This window comes from Salmo trutta, chromosome 4 (genome assembly GCF_901001165.1).
Source record: "Salmo trutta chromosome 4, fSalTru1.1, whole genome shotgun sequence".
NCBI classification, from domain to species: domain Eukaryota; kingdom Metazoa; phylum Chordata; class Actinopteri; order Salmoniformes; family Salmonidae; genus Salmo; species Salmo trutta.
Window position 1 is genome coordinate 58,154,997 of NC_042960.1, and position 17,364 is coordinate 58,172,360.

General features: G+C 44.9%; 1 protein-coding gene across 1 annotated transcript in view; it reads right to left on the reverse strand.

Moving 5' to 3' along the window:
- The window catches only part of LOC115192706 (non-muscle caldesmon), a 38,386-nt gene extending 28,196 nt beyond the window's left edge, over nt 1–10,190 (reverse strand). Inside the window, exon 1 of the mRNA XM_029751489.1 lies at nt 9,825–10,190. Within this exon, the coding sequence (XP_029607349.1) occupies nt 9,825–9,883 (59 nt within the window). The 5' untranslated portion in view covers nt 9,884–10,190. The remainder of the gene's footprint in view (nt 1–9,824) is intronic.
- Nucleotides 10,191–17,364: the final 7,174 nt, after the last annotated feature.

The window sequence follows — 17,364 nt, forward strand, 5'->3', positions numbered from 1 at the left end:
GCTAAGGAATAAATATACTAAGAATTGTAATGACCATTGAACAGCTTTCAAAATCCCAGGCGATAGCTTTAGAACCTTAATGAGAAATGGTTTTCACCCCCATGTGTCTTTGACTTTTTTGTGCCCGACATGGTTGGATCCCATGAGTCATCGTCCTGGGCTCTCCCAAGAAGATGTTTCAAAAACAATGGCCTGTTAATTCCTGGAGAAGGGAGAGTTCTGGGAGAGAATGCCAGGAGAACATCTGCCTCAGACCTCCTAACATTCAGCTCGTCACGGATGAGCGATGACATCCCAACAGAACATCGGAAAGTCTACGGCATCCCCCTGTGTTTATCTCACTAGTAAACATACACACGCATGTGGTTCTACTCATGTTTGCATTTTACTGCAACAACACATTTATCACAACAGTGTAAACCACTTCCTCCGCGGCAGACCAAACCAAACTCCCCTTGGGATTCAAAAAGGGTTCAAAGTGCATCCTCACTAATATAGACATTTAAATGTTTCCTGGAAGTGCATGACATCTATTTTTCTGTATTTATGAAGAGCAGATTCCCCAGCACTTATGGCCTTGTCAGCTGTACTGTTTCTCTGTTTTGTAGAGAAGGGGCCATGGTACTAGCCTCAGAGTAAATGTAGGAAGTTCAAGACATCTATTTTTCAATGTAATGAGCAGATAGTTTACAGCACTTACTGACTTGTCTGCTGTACGTCTCTGCTGTGTAGCTAGCGAGGGCCATGGTATGAGCCTATAAGGGTGAATGCAGGAGAACTGCCTGGTCAATAGGTTCCATCTGTGTGTCAGGGTGTCAAATGACAACACTCACATCCATTTGGCTTCTGGGTCAATTAAGGCAGTCTCAGGTCACTAATTAGGGCTAATGTGTCCCAGGCCCCGGGGCGTGTGTGTTACCACCATCTGAGGCCATCTGCTTCAGTGACTCTCCCTTTCACAACACCCCATATAAAGGTCCATGTAGGTGGGATGGTCTGTAAAATCACCCCCCACACCCCCACCGCTAATCACAGGGTTTTACAGACCATCCCACTTACATGGACCTTTATATGGGGTGGTGTGAAAGGGAGGGGGGGGGGGTGAAAGGGTCAGAGCACAGCTGGATCTAGGTTACCCAGATATGTTCCACTATTTTCAATGTTGGTTTCCTTCACAATCAGAACTGGTGGCCAGGGGAAAATGAGCTGATAACCAAGTGCCCAACACCACTGAGTGATGGATGAACCAGGAAGTATTGTCATGGTTTCACAAAGGCGACTTCACGGACGGGTTGAAAAACTGATGTATAACACATTTGATATGTCAATTGTGACACAAAGGACAATTTTTGACTTTGTCTCCTCAGAAATGTTGACACAACACAACCATTGTGGAGACAAAAACGCAGGCACACCATCCCAGTTGGTGTGGTATTAGAGGACGTGGCAGTTGGACTTAATATCTTCTTACCCTATCATTCTTTTTCCTTTAATTTGCATTATGGGATTATCTCATTCTTGGCACCAGTCAAACGTCTGACTCAGATGATGTCATTAATTTGTTGGTGACTGGATTATAGATGGCCTTTCTTTCTTTGTCATCCTCTTTCACTCACTGTCTAAATCTGTCCTTGTTTAAACCTAATCTAAGAGACCCATTTTCTCACCCCGTTTATCTTCTGGATCTGCAACCGTGGGAGGTGGGGGGGGGGGGGGGAGGTGGGGGGGGGGGGAGGTGGGGGGGGGGAATAGCAGTGAGGAAAGACACGCCAAAGAATCTGGTTTACATTGGGGCTTATGTTGCCTTTCCTGACAATTGTAACGACATCTAACCTCAACTTCCTCTAAATAATGTTCAAAAGCCGCAGGGCCAAAGAGCCAGATTCCGACAGTTAGACTGTTAAGGGGATTTATTTGGGGCTGTTTTGCCCCTTTGTAAATTCACACTAGAGCAAGCCTGAGCATGCCACTGTTGTCTCCACACAAAACTGAAAACAAACAGACAACTGCCTCTCCAGACCAGATGGTTCGGTGTTGTGTGTCACAGGGGAGTGTGATTAGCAGAGTTCTTGGAGTGGGAACTGCCAGAGGCTTCACCTTTCTGACCGACTTATTTACTTATCAAATCACATTTTATATATCACATGCACCGAATACAGTGAAACGTTTACTTACAAGCTCTTTCCCAATAATGCAGAGTTAAATAAGAAAATGAAAAACACATGAGGAAATATACCACACAAGAATGAAGCTATATACAAGGAGTACCAATACCATATTAATGTGCAGGGGTATGAGGTATTTGAGGTAGACATGTACAGTGCCTTCAAGAAGTATTCATACCCCCCAAATCCCCCCAAATTGTTTTAACAAAGTGGGATTAAAATTGATTGCAATTTTTTGTCAACGATCTACACAAAATACTATGTAATGTCAAAGTGGAAGAAAAATTCTAACATTTGTGTAAAATTCATGAAAAATAAACATTAATATTTATTCATTAGATAAGTAAGCAATAGATTACAGTCACATTTGGCAGTGATTACAGCTGTGAGTTTTTCTGGGAAAGTTTCTGAGAGCTTTGCACACCTGAATTGTACAATATTTGCAAAAATTCTTGAAGCTCTGTCAAATTGGTTGTTGATCATTGCTAGACAGCCATTTTCAAGTCTTGCCATAGATTTTCAAGCTGATTTAAGTCAAAACTGTAACTAGGTCAGCCAGGAACATTCAGGTCATCTTGGTAAGCAACTCCACTCCAGTGTAGATTTGGCCTTGTGTTTTAGGTTATTGTCCTGCTGAAAGATTCATTTGTCTCCCGGTGTCTGGTGGAAAGCAGACTGAACCAGAATTTCCTCTAGGATTTTACCTGTGCTTTATTTTTATCTGCCTAAATAAACTTATGACAAGCTTAACCACAGCATGATGCAGCCACCACCATGCTTGAAAATATGAAGAGGAGTACTCAGTTGTGTGTTGTTTTGGATTTGCCATAAACATAATGCTTTGTATCAGGACATAAAGTTAATTTCTTTGCCACATTTTTGGCAGTTTTACTTTAGGGCTTTATTATTTTGGAATATATATACTGTACAAGCTTCCTTCTTTTCAATTAGGTTAGTATTGTGGAGTAACTACAATATTGTTGATCCATCTTCAATTTTCTCCTATCACAGCCATTAAACTCTTTAAGTGTTTTAAAGTCACCATGATGAAATCCTTGAGTTCCTTCGTCTCCGGCAACTGAGTTAGGTAGGGCGCCTGTATCTTTGTAGTGACTTGGTGTATTGATACACCATCCAAAGTGTAATTAATCACTTTGCCATGCTCAAAGGGATATTCAATATCTGTTTATTTTTCACTTTTACCCATCTACCAATAGGTGCCCTTCTTTGCGAGGCATTGGAAAACCTCCCTGGTCTTTGTGATTGAATCTGAGTTTGAAATGCACTGCTCGACTGAGGGACCTTACAGATAATTGTATTCATTTATTTAGGCTTGCCATTACAAAAGGGTTGTATACTTATTGACTCAAGACATTTCAGCTTTTCATTCATTTTCATTCTTTTTAAAATTAATTTGTAAACATTTCTAAAAACATAATTCCACTTTGACATTATGGAGGTATTGTGTGTAGGCCAGTGACACAAAATCTCAATTGAATCCATTTGAAATTCAGGCTGTAACACAAGAAAACGTGGAAAAAGTCAAAGGGTGTGAATACTTTCTGAAGGCTCTGTACTGGGCCATCCCCACCACCCTCTGTAGTCAAAGGCGGTGCAGTTGCCATACCAGGCAGTGATGCAGCCAGTCAAGATGCTCTCGATGGTGCAGCTGTAGAACCTCTTGAGGATATGAGGGACCATAACAAATCTTACTTACTTAGGGATTGTATTCCTCCTAGAGCATAGGCCATCAACAAACTTCCCAGAAAAAGGACACTCCTGGGTTTCAGACTGGAGGTTCAGATATTTGGAGAAGTTTGACGGTCTAAACAGCAGTCAGGGGATCACAAGCAATAACCATGTTTCATGATAATGTACTGTATTTGGTTAGCATAGTGCGGGTTGCAGGCAGCCTGAGTGAATTTTGCTCTGGAAGTTAATGACATGAGCTACCCCAGAAATAAAGCCTTCAAGTGCACTGAGGGTTGGAATGATTATGGAACAAAATTTGAACCCCTCTGGTAGTTCATTCCCCATCTCTGGCTCCCGTGTTAGGTTTGACACCTGGCTGTTAAAGATGATTGACAGGCCACGCGGAGATCACAAAGATCAATGGAGTACAGGACCTCTAACATCTCACTGTGACACAGCAGGTTTCCTGCCACACTGTGAAAATCTGAGCCAAAATGATGACCGAGCCATATATTCCTTCTGTTGTGCAGCACTTACATGTACACACACACACACACACACACACACACACACACACACACACACACACACACACACACACACACACACACACACACACACACACCCTTTGCTTGACCGTTGTACATAATACTTGACTAGAGATGCATTAGGTAAGAAAGTAATTATTTCACAGGAAACCACAGTCATTATTATCTTAAAGTTAAAAAGGTTCAGAACACTTGTTTAGCTCTTCGCTACTCGCTGAATGATTATATAATAACATGGTTTCCTTCCTCTATTAAAAGCCAAACAGACAGACACTGAAGAGAGGGTGCTGTGAAAAATGTCCAGGATGATGTCATGGTTGTCATGAAACAAGTTTGAACAGTTGCTATGTGGACGCCATTACATCAGCCAGACGCAATACTATGTTGTTGACGATACTGAGGAGATTACTTTTCCAAGAATCGGGTGAACAAGTCACTAACTGAGAGGAGCTTTTGCCAATTCACACTGCCATGACCTAACTTGAACTACAGATTAAAACCAAGTCGGGTGAACAAGTCACTAACTGAGAGGAGCTTTTGCCAATTCACACTGCCATGACCTAACTTGAACTACAGATTAAAACCAAGTCAGCTGTAGCCTTATGTGTCTCTACTCAAACGAATGAAAGTCTACTATGAATGCACATCATCCAAAATGGCTGGTCATTTTCAATGAAATGCAACATGTTTATGGTAGACGTTTACACACCTGGGGAGGATGAACTATGACCATGGAGGTGACTGCCAGGCAATCTGACTGCATTGCCATCAGAGGAGGCTGGTGAGGGGAGATATAGGAGGACGGGCTCATTGTATTGGCTGGAATGGAATAAATGGAACGGTATCAAACACATCAAACAGGGAAACCACATGTTTGACTGTTCCATCTATTCCATTCCAACCATTACAATGAGCCTGTCCTCCTATCGCTCATCCCACTAGCCTCCTCTAGTTGTCATGGACACAGGCCTGCCTGGGCTCCTCCTGTAAGCCAGTAGAGTAGACAGTAATCACTAATCGCCATGTTATGGCTCTCGACTGCCCCCCGTGCAGAGCCCAAATGGAGCACAGCTCATTTACTACAGTCTGGGAACCCCAGGGCCCTTTTGGTTTGTTTACCTACGGGCTTTAGTCAAAGCTCATTACACACAGGTAACTGGAAATAATGAAGCAAACACCAACATAAAGCGTGTTAATGCGGCGTTGGTCTCAGCTGCATGGAATACCCTGATAAAGCTGTTCAATGAGCAGGTCTGGTGAATCCATTTGCACTTCATCTTATCTCACTGTGTGGGATTTGATGGTTTTAAGTCCATGGTGAGACCGATAGAGATAAAATCCATCCACCACTAAGTCTATCTTATCCTATAGGATCTTAACTGACCCAGGCAGGAGAGATAACTGTCAGAAAGCCAGTCTGTCGATCACCTCTTTCCCTTCCTGCTCTAAAGAGAGTGATCTCTGGAGAGGGAAACACCTGGGTGTTTGCTTTCCCCTGCTGCCCTCCAAAAGCCGACAACCTTTGATAAGGCACACCAGGGAAAGGGCAACGGAGAACCCTGGTCAAACATAGTTCACTATATAGGGAACAAGGTGCCATTTGGGACATAGTCAGAGTTCATTGCCCCTTCAGTCAACTGTCAAAGCCCACCACATTCCTCTGTTTCTTATCTCTCCCCCCTATTGTAAACAGAGAGAACACCTAGTCCACCGAGGTCACAGGCTGAGTTGGGTGGGCCTGTAGTATTAATGTGCCTGTATTGATCAGAATCAGAATTGCCTTTATTCGTCAAGGACATTTTAATATACCCAGAATTTATTTATCTTTGCGAAATGGTGCTGCCTGCAATAGACAAAATATACATTTACACATAGTCTACATATAGACAATATAGACGCAGGCTAGCATAGGGGTGAACAGGCCAAGGTGGGGTGAGTCTGTAGTATGAGTGTGTGTGCATTAATGCAGGCTAGCAGAAGGGTGAACAGGCCAAGGTGGGGTGGGTCTGTAGTATGAGTGTGTGTGCATTAATGCAGGCTAGCAGAATGGTGCACAAAACAGACAGGCTTGCTCTGCTTGACGCTTCCCAGGATGCCTTGTGAATGACATCATCACAAACCTCTGCGTGATGGAGGATCAGAGATGAAGAAGACAGAAAAGAGAAAAGCTCTCTCTCTTTCTCTTTCTCTCTCTCACTCTCTCGCCCTCTCTTTCTCTCTCCATCATTCTCTCACTCTCTTTCTCTCTCCATGTTTCTCTCTGTCTCTCTCTGTCTCTATATATGTCTCTCTCTGACTTCATTCAAAACAGATCCACCTCACATTCTTTCCTTGACCCATTCAAATGAATGGCACAACATCAGATAAAACATGTTTAGAGGCCCCGGATTTTTCTGAGATTGTTTCCATTTTTGTTCTGTTTGTTTTTATTGGTATCGACACAGCGCTCTTGGAGGTTTTAATGTGGTTTTACTGTAAATACCTCCTCTTGGTAGAAGCTGAAGTTTGGGACAGTTTCACTGTTTAGTGTAAGGGTGCTTTTCACCAATAATAAGACTAAAATGTGAGTTTGTCTGGCTTCTAGCATCAGTATTTCTGACTCACTTAATAGTAAATCTGAGGCAAGATAACATTTAATCAAGAGGATGAAGGATCATGAACAAACTGTAAACCATATTTTTGTTACAGTAAACAAATAATAAACACTTCCAAGGGTTTGGCATTGTCATATACTTTCTAATGATGGGATGGGACTCACTTGATAAGAACTCTTAGGCAACAGAACATGTAGACAAGCGTGTGAGAGGTTTGGCATTATCAGACACTAAGGTTGGGATGGAGGAGTGTCTGTCTGAAGCTGATGTCATCTATCTCTCTCCACTTTCCCAGTGGGACCATCTGCACTGAGGATTTGCCCAAGTGTCTCGTGGGCACACAGTTCCTGGCTGTATAGTATTTATGACTGTTCCCTAAAACATTGGATAAAGGGCCTTCTACCCACCTCCTAACTTTCCACACCCTCTGAGCAGCCTAAGTGCCTAAGCCTCAACTCTCAGCTGTTTCATAAACCACACCTGCTCTGCTCCACCAGAAATCCTCAAGCCTGTCTTTCTTCTCCCATTGACAAAACTGGAACACTTTGAATACACAATCAAAACAAAAGTTTGAATTCTCAGTGAAGACTGAATGCTGCATTCATTTAGTCTCTTTCACTTATTATTTTGTTAATCATGACAGTTGAGGTGTCTTAAGGTCCCTTTCCCAAACAGTGTTCTGTGTTTGATCAATCAGGGAAGGCTCTGAATCGACTGATCAGCTGTTTGGAAATTAGTCTGAAATGGGTCTCGATAGATGTTGACTCTATGTTATTTCATGTCTCTCGTATTTTAATTGTGTAATTGCCCCCCCCATTCATGTTATAGTGATATTTGTATTTATATTGTTTTATTACCATTTTCATTATTTTATTTCACTAGTCCTGCGAGTTGAAGCTGGAAGCCTAAGATTTTCACTGTGCCCTGCAATCACACCTGCAACCCTGAACATGTGACTATTAAACACTCTGAATCTGAATGTTGAGTGATTCCTGGACCTGCACTAAATGGAGGCTATCGGTTTACAGACCACCTACACTTTACTTTCACTACTGGCTCTCTCCCTCAGAGCAACACTGGGGGAAAGGAAATGTAAAATAAAGGGAAATACCTAACATGTCGCCACCCGTAAGTGGCCCCTTTCCACAAGGGAGTGGCCCATGTCACCCCTGTCACCTTTGACACAGTTCACAGCCCCAATTTGCCTCAGTTTCTGTCAGAAGCGAAAGCCTGGGGCACCAATCTCATAATCCCGCTATTTCTTTCTCTCTCTCTCTCTGTCTTTCTCTCTCCTTCTCTCTCTCTCTCTCTTTCTTTCTCTCTCTCTCTTATTCCCTATCTCTGTCCCTCTCTCTCTCTCTCTCTCTCTCTCTCTCTCTCTCTCTCTCTCTCTCTCTCTCTCTCTCACTCTCTCTCTCTCACTCTCTCTCCTTCTCCCTCTCCCGAGAGTCTTCGAGAGGAAAAACAAACAACCAAGGAGATCTGATGTAAAGGTCTGTCTGTGGTGACAGAGGCACCGCTTCAGTCCTAGCTGACTAAACTCCACTCCATGGTGAAGGAAGTTTCTGATGAACTTCACCAACGGTGTGGAGATGAGACTAGGCTTTGTGAAATCTAGCTCTGACTACATCGATTCGCCCAAGGTCAATACTTCAAAAATGTTTTATTAGGAAAAGCCCGCCTTGTACCTATGTTTGTCCTCTGAAGTTGCTTGACTTTCTTTGTTTGCTGATATCCATACTTTTTCTATAAACGTTAATCAAATACAACCACAAACTGCCCATGTGGCCATTGAATCTCAACAAGGAAACAGTCAGTAGTGGTATTTGATTAACTTCAGTCCCAGTCCCTGTCCAAGTTGTGTTGTCAACAGTGATAAGACCCAGGGCAGTGGACATTGAATTACCCCTCCTGTAATCATAGCAACAGGAGAAAGCCCAGGGTCTGTATACATGAAGCGTCTCAAGAGTAGGAGTGCTGATTTAGGATCAGGTCCCCCCTCTTAGTCATTAAGATTTAGAAGGCAAAACTGTGCTGATCCTAGATCAGCACTCCTACTCTGAGAAGATTTGTGGAAGCTACTGTGGGATCTACCTCTGACCGACATCTACAGTACACTGATCCATCTCTCTGGTGCTCGATCTGACAAACATGTTCACTAAAGAGAGGCTGGCTAGCCAGAACTGGAGATATATGGATACATGGTTTAGCATGGTTTAACATACAGTGGTTCCTCAATTAAAAGTTGCGTCATACCACGGTATAGTGTACGGTATGCCGTGCTATGGTACGGCACTATACCGCAATGGACCTCAATGGGCCACGGCATAACTTAATAACGTTCAGTTGAGGAACCACTGTAGGGATAATATTATGCATTAGATATAACAGATCAGTGCAAAACATACTCTGAGCGGTTGTATTTCTTGATGAAACATGGGTTTTAGAAAAATTGAAGCAGCAGATTTCCTGAGCCAAGAAAGGTTGTTCTGACAGGCTCTGACTCACGTCCACACGTGAACCACCAACTGAGCTGTGATTGATGACCATTCATAGACTAGATACAGTATTTTGGGCCAAATTGCCCCCTTTTTCATGTGTGTTGTGTTGTCACAGTACTTGTGTCTCACAGTCACAATAAACATTAACTTGAGTGCTGCCTTGTGCATTGTACTCTAGCAGGCTACCAACATAGTGCTGTGACTTAATTTACTAGAGTTGAGCACCTTTTTTTCTCGAGCATACCTGAAAAACAGCATACTTAACTATCTTTCTCTATTCAAACTAGATGTACTCCTTAAAACTGTTTTCATGTTTTTACTCACTTCAAGAGGTTCTGCAAACCTTGCTTGCTGGAGTTTCTTCTCAGGATAGCATGTGACATGTCTCCTTTCTCCTCTTCTGACCCTCTTTATCAGAATCAAAATATCACAAGTGTAGCTCCTCTTCCTCCAACAGAATGACAGAACCTCTCTGTCTCTTCCAGTCCTGAGCCCAACGGCCAGTGATGAGGTTTCTATAGGACAGATCTCTGATCCTCTTTTGTCCCTCAGACGAGAAGGCACAAACACTCTCTGACCTAGCCACACAGACACACACTTCCAGGGCTCCCTCGTTTCTTAGATGCTGGCCCCCACGTAGCCTGTTGAAAATGTGAGGAAAGCTCAGAGCAGCACTCTCTTTCCTCTCACAGAGACAGACTTTAGTCACTGCCCCCCTCACCCTCCTCCTCTCTCCCTCTCTCCTCCTCCTCTTCCTCTCTGCTACATGTGGTTCTTATTGAGTGCTCAGACCGTAGCCCAATATCTTTTTTCCTCCCTTTCCCGTTCTGCAGGGTCATGTGGCTTTCCCTGGGGGAGATGTAAGATGATACCCCCACCCAACGTCCTCCAATCCAGACCCCTAATACCCCGCTGTCCCTCTGTCTGTCCCCCGGGCCCATCCACTCCCTACATCTCAATCTTCACTCAGATTAGAAAAGATGAAGAAATCAATTGAGATATTTGTGTTTGGGAACAAACAACACTTAATGGTCCTATACATATATTGAATGCTTGTCCTGTTCACACTACCTCAAATTACTAATAATCAGTAAAAAAAAATATTTAGTAGGTTCAGTTTTATTTACCAATCATAAAGTAGTAAAAACATTTTGATTGAACACATTTTGTTTATCAAATATGATTTATTTAGAGGCATGTGGCATTTGGAGAAGTACTGTGTGTCACTTTGGTGGTCCTACTGTTTATGTCCCTTTCCTATGGGTCTGCTGTCTGGAAAGTAACACTCTCAGTGGGACTTGGTGTCAGTAAGGCCAGGTAGAAGATACATGACAAAGTTCAGTTTTCATGGAAAACTATCAGGGAATATTCTGAACATGCAACAACAGGTCATTGGGGAGTCTCCTGTGTATTCAGTGTGTGTGACAAATGACAAGCATAGCGTCAGCAGACAAGTGGTAGCATAGCGTCAGTCATACACTATTCAAACTTTATGACATGATTTATAGTTCCTATATGGACTTTCCGTTTTATGAGAACATGCACTTTTTTCAGGCCCCAAAGGAAGAACCATCACAACCCACTCAACACACACAGACAAACACACTTTCCTTTTCTGTTCAGCCTCTCATGTATTCCCCCTTACCACCCCCCGCCCCCCGCCAAAGTACACTGTCACCAGGGCGACGACATAGTTCCTGCCGTTACCATGGCGAAGCTGCCCACCACTCACGCCTCCTGTGCTGCTGAGACTCTCTCTGTGACACGTCGGACAAAGGGAGTACTCAGCCTGTCAGAGCCTGATGTAGATCGGCCCTCCCACCGTCCCACCCCCCTCATCAGGAGAAGCTGCTCACAGCATCAGGGGAACAGCGGTGGACATGTAGAACAACCCAAACCAAATAAAATACTTTATGGCACCCTCACTGACCTGAACACTGGTTGTATCTAAACCTGGGTTTAAATACTATTTGAAATAATAATAATTTTAAGTACTTTATCTTTTCCTGATTAAGTTTCCCCGGCTTAATCAACCAATAGAATAGTCCCAAAATGTGAAACACAGCCCATCTGGCATTGTGGGCACGCTATAGCAAACGTTCAAAGTATTTGAAAGATTTCTGATAATGTTTGAACACAGCTCTGGGCGTATCCCACTGGTCTTATCCCACTGGTCTTATCCTGCTTGTCTTATCCCGCTGGTCTTATCCCACTGGTCGTATCCCACTGGTCGTATCCCACTGGCCGTATCCCACTGGTCTTATCAAGCTGGTCTTATCCCACTGGCCGCATCCCACTGGTCTTATCCCGCTGGTCGTATCCCACTGGCCGCATCCCACTGGTCTTATCAAGCTGGTCGTATCCCACTGGTCTTATCCCACTGGTCTTATCCCACTGGTCTTATCCCGCTGGTCGTATCCCACTGGCCGCATCCCACTGGTCTTATCAAGCTGGTCGTATCCCACTGGTCTTATCCCGCTGGTCGTATCCCACTGGCCGCATCCCACTGGTCTTATCCCGCTGGTCGTATCCCACTGGTCTTATCCCGCTTGTCTTATCCCGCTGGTCTTATCCCGCTGGTCGTATCCCGCTGGTCGTATCCCAATGGTCGTATCCCACTGGTCATATCCCACTGGTCATATCCCACTGGTCTTATCCCGCTGGTCATATCCCACTGGTCGCATCCCACTGGTCGTATCCCACTGGTCGTATACTACTGGTCTTATCCCGCTGGTCATATCCCACTGGTCGCATCCCACTGGTCGTATCCCACTGGTCGTATCTCACTGGTCGTTTCCCACTGGTCGTTTTCCACTGTTCGTTTCCCACTGGTCGTTTTCCACTGGTCGTTTCCCACTGGTCGTTTCCCACTGGTCGTTTCCCACTGGTCTATCCCACTGGTCATATCCCACTGGTCATTTCCCACTGGTCATATCCCACTGGTCATATTCCACTGGTCTATCCCGCTGGTCGTATCCCACTGGTCTTATCCCGCTGGTCGTATACTACTGGTCTTTTTCCACTGGTCTTATCCCACTGGTTGTAGCCCACTGGTCATATCCCAGACACACAGAATAAACAGTCCCATAAGTGTAAGGCACTACCTGGCCATGACACTGGGACATCTAGATCTGCTAGTCTGACCAGCTTTTCCCCCTCATATTTAAAAAGGCTTTTGTGTTATTAGATTCCGTTACTACACCATAATTGTTGAATAATTATACAGTAGTGTAACTAAGTCACTACTCCGTCTCTAATCTTAACTTTCTACACGGTCAAGTACTGGCGCCCGAAGTGAGTAGTGACCGAGAAAAGATTACATGACATTCTACTGTAGCTTTCCTTTATAATGGATAATATTATCCATTATTCTTTTCAAAAGGTTATATTTAACACATTCTCAAGTCTCAGCAAGTTGTGTACCGTATTTGACCCACAGTACAGTGGATCATTTATCAGAGAGAAGGCCAAATGCCAGCCAACTCTACAGTATGATACCACCGGTGTGGTTGATCTACAGCTGCAGGGCCAGGGATTGACACACACACACACACACACACACACACACACACACACACACACACACACACACACACACACACACACACACACACACACACACACACACACACACACACACACAGGATCTGATCCACACACAGAACAGAACCCTGTCATTGTGCATTCCTCCCCTGACATTTAATCCAGGCCATGGCAGCCATCCCATCTGAGGCCATTATGAAGACACGAAGGAGGAGGTGGATCATCATCAGACACTGCTTTGTGCCTGTGTGTCTATGTGTCTGCATGTCTATGTGTCTTCCTGTCTACGTGTCTACGTGTCTTCCTGTCTACGTGTTTACACGTCTACGTGTCTGCGTGTCTTCCTGTCTACGTGTCTACGTGTCTTTGTTTCTACGTGTCTTTGTGTCTGCGTGTCGACGTGTCTGCGTGTCGACGTGTCTGCGTGTCGACGTGTCTACGTGTCTTTGTGTCTGCGTGTCTACATGTCTTTGTGTCCACGTGTCTACGTGTCTTTGTTTCTACGTGTCTTTGTGTCTACATGTCTACGTGTCTACGTGTCTACGCGTCTACGTGTCTACGTGTCTACGTGTCTACATGTCTACATGTCTACGTGTCAACGTGTCTACGTGTCTGCGTGTCTACGTGTCTGCGTGTCCACGTGTCTACGTGTCTACGTGTCTTTGTTTCTATGTGTCAACGTGTCTTTGTGTGTATGTGTCTGCATGTCCACATATCTTTGTGTCTATATGTCTACGTGTCTATGTGTCTGCGTGTCTATGTGTCTGCGTGTCTACGTGTCTGCGTGTCTTTGTGTTTGCGTGTCTACGTGTCTTTGTGTCTATGTGTCTGCGTGTCTATGTGTCTGCGTGTCTATGTGTCTGCGTGTCAATGTGTCTGCGTGTCTATGTGTCTACGTGTCTTTGTGTCTACGTGTCTTTGTGTCTACGTGTCTGCTTGTCTATGTGTCTACGTGTCTGCTTGTCTACGTGTCTACGTGTCTACGTGTCTACGTGTCTTTGTGTCTACGTGTCTACGTGTCTACGTGTCTTTGTGTCTACGTGTCTACGTGTCTTTGTGTCTACGTGTCTACGTGTCTGCTTGTCTACGTGTCTACGTGTCTACGTGTCTACGTGTCTTTGTGTCTAAGTGTCTACGTGTCTACGTGTCTTTGTGTCTACGTGTCTGCTTGTCTATGTGTCTACGTGTCTGCTTGTCTTTGTGTCTACTTGTCTGCGTGTCTACGTGTCTTTATGTCTACGTGTCTACGTGTCTTCGTGTCTGCGTGTCTGCGTGTCTTTGTGTCTTCGTGTCTACGTGTCTTTGTGTCTACGTGTTTTTGTGTCTTCGTGTCTACTTGTCTGCGTGTCTGCATGTCTACGTGTCTTTGTGTCTACGTGTCTACGTGTCTACTTGTCTACGTGTCAACGTGTCTACTTGTCTGCGTGTCTGCGTGTCTTCGTGTCTTCGTGTCTACGTGTCTTTGTGTCTTCGTGTCTGCGTGTCTTTGTGTCTACGTGTCTTTGTGTCTTCGTGTCTACGTGTCTACGTGTCTACGTGTCTGCGTGTCTACGTGTCTTCGTGTTTGCGTGTCTATGTGTCTACGTGTCTACGTGTCTGCGTGTCTATGTGTCTGCGTGTCTATGTGTCTGCGTGTCTATGTGTCTGCGTGTCTATGTGTCTGCGTGTCTTTGTGTCTACGTGTCTTTGTGTCTACGTGTCTGCTTGTCTATGTGTCTGCGTGTCTTTGTGTCTGCGTGTCTTTGTGTCTACGTGTCTGCTTGTCTACGTGTCTACGTGTCTTCGTGTCTGCGTGTCTAAGTGTCTTTGTGTCTACGTGTCTACGTGTCTATGTGACTTTGTGTCTACGTGTCTGCGTGTCCACGTGACTTTGTGTCTACGTGTCTGCGCGTCCACGTGTCTTTGTGTCTACGTGTCTACGTGTCTACGTGTCTGCGTGTCTACGTGTCTATGTGTCTACGTGTCTACGTGTCTGCTTGTCTGCGTGTCTTTGTGTCTACGTGTCAACGTGTCTTTGTGTCAACGTGTCTTTGTGTCTACGTGTCTGCTTGTCTTTGTGTCTAGGTGTCTGCTTGTCTGCGTGTCTGCTTGTCTGCTTGTCTGCGTGTCTTCGTGTCTGCGTGTCTACGTGTCTGCGTGTCTGCGTGTCTGCGTGTCTGCGTGTCTTCGTGTCTGCTTGTCTGCGTGTCTGCTTGTCTGCGTGTCTGCTTGTCTGCGTGTCTACGTGTCTACGTGTCTGCGTGTTTCTGTGTCCTCGTGTCTACGTGTCTACGTGTCTTTGTGTCTACGTGTCTTTGTTTCTACGTGTCTGCTTGTCTACGTGTCTTTGTGTCTACGTGTCTGCGTGTCTGCTTGTCTACGTGTCTGCGTGTCTACGTGTCTACGTGTCTACGTGTCTACGTGTCTGCGTGTCTTCGTGTCTACATGTCTGCTTGTCTACGTGTCTTCGTGTCTAATTGTCTACGTGTCTACGTGTCTTCGTGTCTACGTGTCTACGTGTCTACGTGTCTGCGTGTCTGCGTGTCTTCGTGTCTACATGTCTGCTTGTCTACGTGTCTACGTGTCTACGTGTCAACGTGTCTGCTTGTCTACGTGTCAACGTGTCTACGTGTCTTCGTGTCTAATTGTCTACGTGTCTACGTGTCTACGTGTCTACGTGTCTACGTGTCTGCTTGTCTACGTGTCTACGTGTCTACGTGTCTACGTGTCTGCTTGTCTACCTGTCTTCGTGTCTAATTGTCTACGTGTCTAATTGTCTACTTGTCTGCGTGTCTACGTGTCTACGTGTCTTCTTGTCTACGTGTCTACGTGTCTACGTGTCTTCTTGTCTACGTGTCTACGTGTCTGCTTGTCTACGTGTCTAATTGTCTACTTGTCTGCGTGTCTACGTGTCTACGTGTCTACGTGTCTACATGTCAGCGTGTCTGCGTGTCTACGTGTCTTCGTGTCTATGTGTCTACGTGTCTACGTGTCTACGTGTCTTTCTGTCTATGTGTCTTTGTGTCTACGTGACTTTGTGTCTACGTGTCTTTGTGTCTACGTGTCTACATGTCTACGTGTCTTTCTGTCTATGTGTCTTTGTGTCTACGTGTCTTTGTGTCTACGTGACTTTGTGTCTACGTGTCTTTGTGTCTACGTGTCTTTGTGTCTACGTGTCTACGTGTCTACGTGTCTACGTGTCTATGTGTCTACGTGTCTACGTGTCTACGTGTCTTTGTGTCTACGTGTCTACGTGTCTTTCTGTCTACGTGTCTATCTGTATATGTGTCTTTGTGTCTACGTGTCTGCGTGTCCACGTGTCTTTGTGTCTACGTGCTACGTGTCTTTGTGTCTACGTGTCTACATGTCTACGTGTCTACATGTCTACGTGTCTACGTGTCTTTCTGTCTACGTGTCTACGTGTCTTTCTGTCTACGTGTCTTTCTGTCTATGTGTCTTTGTGTCTACGTGTCTGCGTGTCCACGTGTCTTTGTGTCTACGTGTCTACGTGTCTTTGTGTCTAAGTGTCTAAGTGTCTACGTGTCTACGTGTCTATGTGTCTGCGTCTTTGTGTCCACGTGTCTGCTTGTCTATGTGTCCACGTGTCTGCTTGTCTTTGTGTCCACGTGTCTATGTGTCTTTGTGTTTGCGTGTCTACGTGTCTTTGTGTCTATGTGTCTGCGTGTCTATGTGTCTGCGTGTCTATGTGTCTGCGTGTCTATGTGTCTACGTGTCTTTGTGTCTATGCGTATTTGTGTCTACGTGTCTTTGTGTCTACGTGTCTTTGTGTCTACGTGTCTGCTTGTCTATGTGTCTACGTGTCTGCTTGTCTATGTGTCTACGTGTCTACGTGTCTACGTGTCCACGTGTCTACGTGTCTTTGTGTCTACGTGTCTACGTGTCCACGTGTCTTTGTGTCTACGTGTCTGCTTGTCTACGTGTCTACGTGTCTACGTGTCTACGTGTCTACGTGTCTTTGTGTCTAAGTGTCTACGTGTCTACGTGTCTTTGTGTCTACGTGTCTGCTTGTCTGCGTGTCTACGTGTCTGCTTGTCTATGTGTCTACGTGTCTGCTTGTCTATGTGTCTACGTGTCTACGTGTCTACGTGTCCACGTGTCTACGTGTCTTTGTGTCTACGTGTCTACGTGTCCACGTGTCCTTGTGTCTACGTGTCTGCTTGTCTACGTGTCTACGTGTCTATGTGTCTACGTGTCTACGTGTCTTTGTGTCTAAGTGTCTACGTGTCCACGTGTCTTTGTGTCTACGTGTCTGCTTGTCTGCGTGTCTGCGTGTCTGCGTGTCTTCGTGTCTACGTGTCTTTGTGTCTACGTGTCTTTGTGT